This window comes from Malus domestica, chromosome 11 (assembly GCF_042453785.1).
Source record: "Malus domestica chromosome 11, GDT2T_hap1".
Lineage (NCBI taxonomy): Eukaryota > Viridiplantae > Streptophyta > Magnoliopsida > Rosales > Rosaceae > Malus > Malus domestica.
Genome location: NC_091671.1, coordinates 5,902,308 through 5,913,101, shown reverse-complemented (window position 1 = coordinate 5,913,101; position 10,794 = coordinate 5,902,308). Strand labels below are relative to the sequence as shown.

Below are 10,794 nucleotides of genomic sequence, written 5' to 3'. Positions count from 1 at the left end.
CTTGTAAGGTGGGTAAAATGATGGACATAAGTGAGCTACACCCAGAATTCAAAACTCTTCAAAATAACAAAATATATATCTTTATAATATCGTTTATCATATAATACATAAAATAATATATATATATATATATATATATATATAATACTTTGGATACGGTTCCTAGTCTCTAACATTTTTTAAATAAAATCTTAATGATATTCAAAGTTTGATCAAAGTTCCTTGACTTTGTACACCTCATTATATTACTATTAATATTTATATTTTTATAGTTTTGACATTGATTGTTTGATACTTTATGAGATTTATAATCCTATACATTTAAAATCTCTCATTATAATATTATTAGAAACAGCTACAATAAAAAAATTCAAACATTTTGATTGAATATATGGATAAAAACTATGTTACAATAAGAAATAATAAATGTCAAAAGAATGTATCCATAGTGTTAAAAAAAATTGGTACATTTCACATATAGCAAAGTGGTACATTAATAAAGAAGAATAAGTACATTTTAAATAAATTAGGGTACAAATAAAAAATTAAAAAATTATGAGTACAAATGAAATTTTAAAAAATATATGCGCAAAAAGAAATTAATACATTGGTACAAATTAAAACTAAAAAGAAAATACTACAAATTAAAAAAAAAGGTTGCAAATTAAAAGTGGGTACAAACTAAAAATATAAATATGATACAAAGTTTAGCATAAATATACCATATATAATTTCTCTACCATTGATGAATTATACAATGGCATGTGGTAAACACATGAGTACAAATACAAATAAAACTTTAGAAAATATGGGCACAAAAAGAAATTAATATATGGGTACAAATTAAGACTAAAAAGAAAATTGGTACAAATTAAAAAAGGTTTGCAAATTAAAAATGGTTACAAACTAAAAAAAAAATATGATAAAAAATTTAGTCATAAAAATAAATATACTAATTGTAACAGTTTTAATACTAAAGGAATATATTTAGAAATAAAAATATTTTATTATTGAAATAATTAATTATGTTATTAATATCCATGAACTTTGATCAAAATTTGAAAAGGAATAAGGTTTTAATTAATAGAGTAGTAAAATGAGAGATGAAAATCTAATTTATCTATTTTTTATTTAAAATTGAATATAAACCGTACCTGACAAAAATTGATCATACGATATACAATGAAGATGCTTGAGATTCACACAAAGAGAGGATCCTCACACGTTTCTATACACTTGCATGCTAATAATACTACTATATTAAAAGTTGACGTTTACAGATGATGGCTGTCACGAGTGCATCTGAAGATGCTGACTTTTAAAAGTTAACGGTGTTGATATCGATCCCCTCCTTTAATTACCAGATAAGGTAGCCACGCCTTTGCCAGACAGAAGCAGGCAGCGGCTTCCGTTTCTCGTTCAAAAGTCGTGATCATGTGTATTATTTTTTTGCCATTAACTGGTTCACACACTCTACTCTAGTCTCCATGTACAACGTTTGGTGATAATATAGTGCTACCGACGCAAATATAATTATTTATATCGTTTCAACTTAATAAGTTTGAGTTAAAGTTAATGAATTAATCTAAGTAAAATATTTTTCCAAAACGATATCGATGCAACTACCAGTAAACATACATTTATATTACTAATGAAAGAAATACTAACTACATTTTCCTCTTATCTTTCTCTATTTACATTTCACTCATTTGTTGTCATGCGAACTCCATTGTTGCTTAAAGAATTAGATTTTCAACACATTAGATATCGAGTTTTAACTTTTAAGTAATACTGGAGTCTACGTGGCAACGGTTGAGTGGAAAAGACAAGTAGAGAAAGATAAAAGGAGAAGATAATTAGCATCCACCTTACTAATGAACTTGAGCATGGCAAAATGGCCTCTCATCTGGCTCTCCCTCTCTTTCACAAACACGAGAAAAATTATCTTACAACCATTGTATTATGGATTTTTATCACAAATGGTCTCTGAAATTGACCCTCACCATCAAGATGGTCATTGAAATTGAAAATCAATTAATGCAGTCCCTGAAAATAGGTGTCTCAAATCAATGTAGTAATTCTGTCACAATTATGTTAAAAATTATGTTAAATGTTGATGTGACACATAAATGGGCCCCATAAGTAATTTTTTTTCTTACAAATGGTCATTGAAATTGACCTAGGACATCAAAATGATCCCTGAAATTGACCTACAACATCAAAATGATCCCTGAAATTGAAAATTGATAAATATAGTCCCTCAAGTATCTCAAATCAATGTAGTTATTCCCTCATAGTTTTGTCAAAAATTCAATATGTGCTGATGTGACAAATAAATGGGTCATACAAGACTAATTAAATTTAAAAAAATTACAAATAGGCTTAATAATTTAATAGTTAATAAAAAAAGTTGTCAATAGAAAAAACCCAATCCTTCAATCACCTCCGATCCCAGTCCATATTTCTCTATCTCATTTGCTCTCTATTCTATGTCAAAAAAATCTCAATATACTCATCTTTACACACTTCAACACCCTTCACTGAATTGAACTTGGATCGAGATCACTTTTGGTGACAGCTTCGTCGATTGGCAACAACTTCTGGGACATTACCAGTAACATTTAGGCGATCAACATCCTCACAAACTTAATCTTGGACAGCTTGTTTGACGCTTCCCTGGTGGTCTGGTGATGCAAAGAACAAAGAGGTCTGCCTTGAGATAATGAGGTTATACCTGAGGTGCGTCTATTGTTGGTTGAAAACTATTTCCTTGTCCCCTCTTAGGCCTTGGTTAAGTCTTGTGCCTTTGAGAATTTATGAAAGGGATCTCTCTACGGAATAGGCCCTACTATAAGAAAAAAAAATTCCATTGTGCAAAAAGGTATTTAGACAACTATTTTAATTAATTATTAAACACACATCAGCACAAAACAATTTTTTTTTTTTTTTACAGAATTGTGGCAAAATGATCATATTGATCTACGACATCTATTTTCAAGGACTACATTTATCGATTTTCAATTTCAGAGACCATCTTGATAGTGTGGGTCAATTTCAGGGACCATCTTGATGGTGTGAGTCAATTTCAATGACCATTTGTGATAAAAATTCGTAAATCTAGTGGGTCCCATTTATGTGCCACATCAACACTTAACGAAACTTTTAACTGAATTGTGATGGAATAACCACTTTGATTTGCGACACCTATTTTCAAGGACTACATTAATTGATTTTCAATTTCAAGGACCATGTTGATGATAAGAGTCAATTTCAGGGACCATTTGTGATAAAAACCCTTGTATTATTCTAGTGGCATTGCCGATGGCATAGATAATTGCCATATATTAAAATACCATATTATCAGTCTTAGATAGTTGTTATGTGATGTCCTCAGTTGTTCTGACTAAACTCACAAATTCTTCCTACTTTTTAATTAATTCGATCATACAGTAACAACGAGACAATGTCTTATTGAGCCTACAAGATCCATTCGTTCTTTTTCTTTGATAGATAGTCAGAACTTCATCTTGGTTCTACGCCCAGCCACTTGAGGCCCCTCCATTCACTTTGGATATAATAGATTGTTGTAGGAGTAGGATTCTCTTCCTTTCAAATCTCCTTCCCTCTCCTCCTCTCATTTTCCTTTGTCTTTCTCTATCTATATAGAAGCCAACACAAGAAGTTAACGTGACTTAATAAAAACCATTTATGAGAGGATGGGAAGGAAATTTAGAGGGGAAATAACCTTACTCCGTTGTTGTGGTACTATTCTGCTCATATGTGCCGTCTTTCATTCTCTTTTTTAGGTTTTGACCTTCAAGTACCATTAACGAAAACAGAGAGCAGATACAAAACTATATTCATGTACTACCTGTAACAATGTATAGATTGATAGAGAAACTCAATACACGAAGGAGTCTAAATATGCTTGTAATAATCTCCAAATACAAATCATTACAACATCTAAGTACATCTTAGTGATGCTTAATTACGATCATCGTTTCTTAAAGCCATATTTCTTGCGTTCGTAAAAGAGGTCGGTTTTCGCACTACCTAAATTCACAATCTTTGGACATCCATCCCTATCCTTCTCCTGCTGCGTACACTCTTTGCAATAGTAGGCATCGGAAATTCCAACTCCGCCGCAGATTACACACCGGCCTTGGAAAGATCCGTAGTTGCATTCATCACAAACCCTCACAAGGGTGCAAGGACGGACGTAGGAGTCGCAGACCACACACTTGCCATCACACTTCTCGCAAAGCCGTCCAATGGCGATCCCCGGTTGTTTCCGGCACATAATCAGATCAGGGTGATGTTTGGCCATACCTCACTTTGTAATGATCTGCAGACATCAGACCGACGTTGAATGGGGTTAGTATTTGGACTTGGAATTGATAAAAATAAAGAACATGAACACTAATATATTCTTGTCGTGCGGTCTAGTCTAACCGATCATGTTAGCGTATATATGTTATATGTTGTGAACCTAACCAAACCGCGATCAAACATATTGTGTTGTAGATTGTCAATAGTTCGTGGGGACAATGCCAAAAGATAGAATAAAAACCATTGCCCAAGCACATAACCATAAATACCGAGAGCTCTATGCAAACAGAACATATTAAATAATACAGGAACATCAATCAAACTTCCACCTAAAGAAACAAATACATGAATTGTAACAAACAAAAACATGATAATTAATAATTCATGTCACGCAATCTAATCTAACGTAATAAGATCTAACGTAACAGATTGTATTGTTAGACTGTCAATTCTTCCATTAATATATCACGACGTGAATAAGTACAATGATCTACCAAGTTGCATTGTCAGACTCACTAACTCATTCGATCAACACCGACATGGTCTAATCTAACACAATATGAATATGAACGACAATCTACCAACCATGTTTCGTTGTCAGTCTGTCAATAGTTCGTCCCATCATCACCGACTAACCTCACACTCATGACCACGAATACAGGAATTAACAAGAGTGCATTAAACGAACACGAACCATCATCTATCATCAACCATCAAGCTTCATAACTGATGAGAAAAATCAACAAAATAAAAATAAAAAAAAAAAACTAAAAGAAAGTAGTGCACAGACAATGACTAGAAAATTCACCTAAAATTTTCTAAAATCTAATAAGAAACTTTGAAGGAAAAACAAAAACCCAAAAACCAAAATCAATTGTTTTCCTTTTATACGAACCTAATCAAATCAAATAAATTAACCTCACAAAACGAAGATAATAAGCAAATATCATACAAGAGTTCGTCGCAGGAGGCTAACCTGCGCCGCAGAAGGCAAGTTCAGGTATCCTCTAACTTCTCCGAGATGCAAACTCGCGCCGGGAGTTTAGAAGTCGAGCAAAACTAAAGCCGGACGCCGTTCTGCCATACCTTTGTTATAAGGGAAAAGAGAAGCGGTTGATGTTTCAAGAACAATCCAGGCTTTCAAGTCGGTACTAAAAGGGGCCCACCATGAATGGTTGTCAAAGGAAAAGGATCCGCGCCAGATTTAGTAGTTCGCTACAGGGGCTTATAACATTTTACGTAACGACAAAAAATAATTATGTTTATGTAGTATGGTGTAAGATCGATTTTTACTAATTTTTTTCTTCCTTAACAAATAATTATTTAATCCATTAACGTTATCATACTTAAAATGTTTTGTAAGAGATTTACGGACTTTCGCGTTTATGATCGGAATCATTCATATTATAAATCATGATGTAAAAATCATTTCTGCAAAAAATAAATAAGATAAGATACAGTTAATTTGAATGAGTCAAATAGAATTCAAATTACGTATTCTATATTGCGATATTTAATATAACGATATATTTACATTAAAAAAATAAATTAATATCAAACTTGCTGTTCAAATATAAATAAAATATGACAGTAAATTCAACAATCGGGCAAGCAAAGTAAATACCTTATGTGAATTTTTCTATCCCCAAAGACCTTATAATTTGTTAATCTATACTACTTTTTTATTTTTGACAAACGATAGCGTTAGTTAAGAGGAGTGGAGATTGGTGTGATAAATATGCATCATGGTACATAGACATGATTACTCTCTATAAAGTTCCATATTCTACTCTATATCATCTATTAATGAAACTTTATGTTAACCAAAAACCAATAATAATACTATTATAACCTTCCATGCATAATTGAAAGAGAATATTAAGAAAAAATCATGAGCATTAAAGAAATTTCGCAAGAAAAAAAATGTGAGTTTTTTTTTCTTTTCTCATTCACATGTCATCAAAGCATGCGAAGTTCCTAATTCATAAAAGAATAATGCTAGGCACACCAAATAATGTGACACCAATCAAATTTGTGCTTTAATTTAAGTTGGAATTTTATTAATTATTTTAATAAAAATATATATAGTGTAGAATGCATCACATTATTTAGTGCATGAATTTGGTGTATTAGTACCGCCCTTTATTGCTTCCCCTTCTCTCTCTTACCAAAACCTCTCTCACAAACCACACCCAATTAGCCGCCCCTTGCGCTTGTTTAGGATCGGCGGTAGTACCACTGCCCCTCCTTTTACTCACCCTCCTCCCTTCTCCTCCTATCCCTCCTTCCTAAAAAGCCACCACCTTCCCGTGGTCTGCCCTTAATCGTCTTCTCCGGCGGCAATTTTATGCATCGGTAGCATGCATCCTCAGCATTTACCGCAATTTCTTCGGCGTTTACCGTTATTTATTTTTTACTGCTTATATGTTATTTAGTTTTCTACTCTCTCACCTCAGACCGCGCCTTTTCAAATCTATAACTTCAATCTCCCCCCCACCCTTTCCTTCTACCTCATTTCCTCATAATCCATCCCACCCCATCCTTTGCTCCAATCTACAAGCTCCGAACTGAAAATGGATTCCTCCCTCTCTTCCCCTCCCCCAACCGGCATGCCAAAATTTCGTCGAGACCAAGTATTCTTTCATGCATTAGTGTAATTGATGGCTAGACTTGTATGACTAAATTATAACAATCATAATTTAACCGTCTAAAACTCGGATGCATCCAATAGTGTCAACATCTTGGTTAAACATTGAGTAGTAAAACTAGCACATGAGCACGGGCAGAACCATGACTGATTTAGGACTTAGGAGCCACCTTTCCAATCCATCATTGTGTCAATCTCCTTTTTCATAGATTTCGTCTAGGGTCAGAGAATGGACCCTGGGACACCTGTCGGCACCAAAATATATAGAAACAACATCCTGGTCCCACTTCCAGAGTAAACAAATGGCCCTTTGTCTCACTATAAAATGGTTGCTGTCCCATTCTCTTGGCTGCTCATTTGCTATAAGAATCAGCCTCCTGCCCAACAACAAGACGATAACCTCCATTGTTCTGAGAAAAAAATGGCTTCTGAATCCTACCCTCCTCTGTTCCGTTCACACACAGATTCAACCCAGGCCGCTGATTTGGATGACCAACTCAACCCAGTTCATGATTTGGAGGATCCGATTCCTCTGGTGGATCTCCAGAGCCTGAAACTTGGGGAGGCATGTGAGTTTTGGGGCATTTTTCGTTTGGTCGACCATGGAGTTCCTCCAACCCTTTTGACCCAACTTGAAGAGCATGCCAAAGCGGTTTTTTCCCTGCCGTTTGAATCCAAACAGAGCCTTATCACCAGCCCTCTGTCCTACTTCTGGGGTACCCCTGCCCTAACTCCATCTGGGGCAGCCTTATCAACAAAGGGTACTAGTACCCTCCAGAATATCAATTGGGTTGAAGGACTGAATGTCCCTCTAGCTCAACTCAGTCAATTCCAAACTGACAATCCCACAGTTGCTTCTTTCAGGTACATTTATTTTCTTTCATTGGGCTGTAAAGCATGGTTTGGAAATTTTGACCCCATTCAATTATGTTTCTAATGTATATACATTGCATTGGTTAGTTGATTGTTTGGTGTAGTAGAAGGTGTAAAGTTGGTGTACCCTCTCTTCGCTAGTAGAAATGACTACTTACATGTAAAGGTACTACGATGTTTTGAAGAAAAATAAGAAAATTGCCTAGATTAAAAAAGATGAGAAGTTAGTTTTACCTTTTAGAAAAATGGTCTCGTCTTGATTTCTTATTTTCATTTAAAACATTGTGTTACTGCTACAATTAAGCAGTCACTTCTCTAAATTATAATGTCACACATATACTAAATCATATGATAAATTTTTCAAAAAAATATTTCTTTCATCTCACAAGTCTTGTGCAAGTTCTATGAAAACCATATAAGAAATTTATTTTAACTGAGAATTATAGTTTGACACACAAACGATAATATTTCTTACATATAAGGTGCTAAATATTTCTTTACATTTATACATGGACTTATTTAACAAAGGGTATAATTTCTCTGTGTCTCAAAAGCCTTGTGCTGGAAGAATATGGGAAGCACCTAGCCAGGCTAGCCACAACTATATTTGAAGCTATGGTAAAAAGCCTTGGAATGGATCCAATAGAATCCAAATCCCACTTATCCAATTCCACTGGCGTTGTACGTGTCTATCGCTACCCCCCACATTGCTCCAACTCTGCATCTGCATCTGCATGGGGCATGGACGTCCACACTGACAGCTCTGTGCTCTCGATACTAAACCAAGATGATGTCGGTGGACTCGAAGTTCTCAAAGACACCGAGTGGTTCAATGTAAACCCAATTCCCAGCACACTAGTTGTCAACCTCGGGGACATGATGCAGGTCATATGATTAAGCATAAGTAACTACTTACTTAGGTTTTGCTAAGTTCCGTTGGTTATGCACGCGTGAGCTATTTATGATCATAAATGAGACGTAAGCTTCATTTTTGGTCAAAATCGCACATGCACGAAGATGATTGACTGTAGTATAGCTCTTGTTTGTTTGATGAATATTTGTTGACGGAATTTGTGCTTCGGTTTTAGGCGATAAGCGACGACAAATACAAGAGTGTGAAGCACAGAGTGAAGGTGAACAGAAGCAAAGAGAGAATTTCAATCTGCTACTTCGTGTTTCCTGGAGAAGGCAGTGTGATTCGGAGCTCAAACTACAAGCCCTTTACATACAGTGACTTTCAGAAGGAAGTGCAGAAAGATTTAAAGACTGTTGGTTATAAGGTTGGGCTCGAGAGATTCAAAGCTTAGTGAAGAGGGTTTGTTAATTGATCATGTTAAATGGGCAATAACAGTATGTTTGTAAGCTATACAGAGAAAAATGTGGGTTCTAAGGAAATCACATTTTTTTGTTTAATTTTTATTTTATTTTTTTCTTTTCTGTTCATTTACTTTGTGCGTTTGGGCTTTTGTGTTAATGGTCTAATTATCTTAAAGCATCTCCAATAATGAAGTTTAATTTTCTGCTAAAATAGCTGATGAACAGTGTGTAAAAATTAAAATAACTATTCAGTTTAACTTATCATCTCCAATAAATTTTTTTTTATTTTAACAATATTTTGTTATTTAATAATTTAATTTTTTATACGTTATTAATTAATAATTCAAATAAATAATTAACCCCAACGATTCTATAGCTTTCTAGAACCACTTTTCTTTGTTTTTTATTCCGTTAAGTTCTCTTCCCTTTTTTTTTTTGTGTGTTTGTGTCAAGTTCTCTTTCCTTTTCCCGTCTCCTTTTTATTTGTTTTTTTTCCTTTAAGTTCTCTCTTTCCTCAAGCTAAATCTAGTGAGAGACTGTTCCCGTTGTCAGAGTAGCGAAGCAAACAGTGAGCATCTTGGAAATGAGATTTTGTGATTTTTGTTCGTTAAAACAGCCAAACAATCTCTTTTAGCAAGGCTGTTGGATATGCTCTTGAAGTTTATTATTTAAGATTTTGGTAAAAGTATGATTTTAGTTCATGTAGTTTGGATAAAGTTTCACTTTAGATCATTTAGATCATGTAGTTTGAAGTGTCGCAATTTAAAGTTAATTGGACACGCTATGAACATACTTTCTACTCTGCAATTGGCTGTTGTTTACTTTATATGTAATTGTAGGATTTGTTTATTCAATTAAATAAATCACAATATTTAATTAACTCAAATTAGGGTGTTTGATTAAGTAAATATCTCTGAATTTCTTTGCAGTAATTAGAGAAAATCAAAATGAAATATTCTCAAGAATTTTCGGGGCATATCCCTTTTTTTGCTCCTCTCCAACCACATTAAAATGGTTTTTTCTCCCTTAGTTGACCCTATAGGGTTACACATCGATCCGGAAACAACTGAGAACATATGTATGTAGGCAATCTAATTGACTGGATTAGATACAATCGAATCCTCATCATGATTAGTTTTTCACTCGTAGTTCAAGCAAAAGATCATAGGAACGAAACAGTAATCCGAAAATTCGTTAATTCTGAGGTATGTCCTATAATGAGTGTTTTTTTTTTCTCTTGTGTATTTTTCCAACATTAATTTTACTTGATGCATGTCACTATACTTTCCTTCATCACTCAATGTTGCCACGTTTGATCAAATTTTTTTGCGTCTTGTTGATTAAATTTTTCGGCAACATACCAACTATGATCTTTAGTAATGAATTTTCTCATAAGTCCCCTCATTTTATTGTGTATACATCTCAAAAAATATAAATTAACTAACAAAATAGAATTGAAGATGAAAAATTTTTACATATTGTTTTATTGGTCATTACACTACCAAAGTGTGAGTTATGTGCAATGGGTTCAAAATATAAATGTTCCAATGCTTACAAGTGTATTTGCAACCAATTTGTGGCTTAATCCAAATATGTTGAGAAAAAATTGGTAGTTTTCCTTAAAACCT

The 10,794-nt window shown here is 33.9% G+C and overlaps 2 protein-coding genes across 5 annotated transcripts; one reads left to right on the top strand and one right to left on the bottom strand.

The window, feature by feature from the left end:
• Nucleotides 1-3,643: 3,643 nt before the first annotated feature.
• On the bottom strand, nt 3,644-5,512 carry LOC103422672 (PHD finger-like domain-containing protein 5A). 4 transcript variants are annotated; one of them, XR_011573561.1, is made up of 3 exons: nt 5,282-5,499; nt 3,746-4,345; nt 3,644-3,658 (listed from the first exon to the last, which is right to left on the bottom strand). XR_011573561.1 is itself a non-coding variant. In XM_070808842.1 (3 exons), exon 3 carries the CDS (start codon nt 4,325-4,327, stop codon nt 3,995-3,997), a length of 333 nt encoding a protein of 110 aa, XP_070664943.1. In that variant the 5' UTR covers nt 4,328-4,345; nt 4,915-5,055; nt 5,306-5,489; the 3' UTR covers nt 3,860-3,994. The 4 variants fall into 4 exon arrangements, 3 of the variants coding, with proteins under 3 accessions (XP_070664943.1, XP_008358955.1, XP_008358956.1); XM_070808842.1 differs by lacking the exon at nt 3,644-3,658 and adding an exon at nt 4,915-5,055 and having other exon boundaries at nt 3,860-4,345; nt 5,306-5,489; XM_008360733.4 differs by lacking the exon at nt 3,644-3,658 and having other exon boundaries at nt 3,860-4,345; nt 5,306-5,512.
• Nucleotides 5,513-7,222: 1,710 nt separating this feature from the next.
• LOC103429886 (gibberellin 2-beta-dioxygenase 8-like) lies at nt 7,223-9,377 on the top strand. The gene is made up of 3 exons (XM_008368011.4): nt 7,223-7,840; nt 8,404-8,734; nt 8,938-9,377. The coding sequence occupies exons 1-3, from the start codon at nt 7,302-7,304 to the stop codon at nt 9,154-9,156; spliced, it is 1,089 nt and encodes a 362-aa protein (XP_008366233.3). The 5' UTR covers nt 7,223-7,301; the 3' UTR covers nt 9,157-9,377.
• Nucleotides 9,378-10,794: the final 1,417 nt, after the last annotated feature.

Coding starts and splice junctions, on each gene's coding strand:
- LOC103422672 (XM_008360733.4), bottom strand. CDS start 4,327: ATGGCCAAACATCACCCTGATCTGATTATGTGCCGGAAACAACCGGGG.
- LOC103429886 (XM_008368011.4), top strand. CDS start 7,302: ATGGTTGCTGTCCCATTCTCTTGGCTGCTCATTTGCTATAAGAATCAG. Junction 7,841..8,403: donor CCCACAGTTGCTTCTTTCAG/GTACATTTATTT, acceptor GTGTCTCAAAAG/CCTTGTGCTGGAAGAATATG. Junction 8,735..8,937: donor ACCTCGGGGACATGATGCAG/GTCATATGATTA, acceptor CTTCGGTTTTAG/GCGATAAGCGACGACAAATA.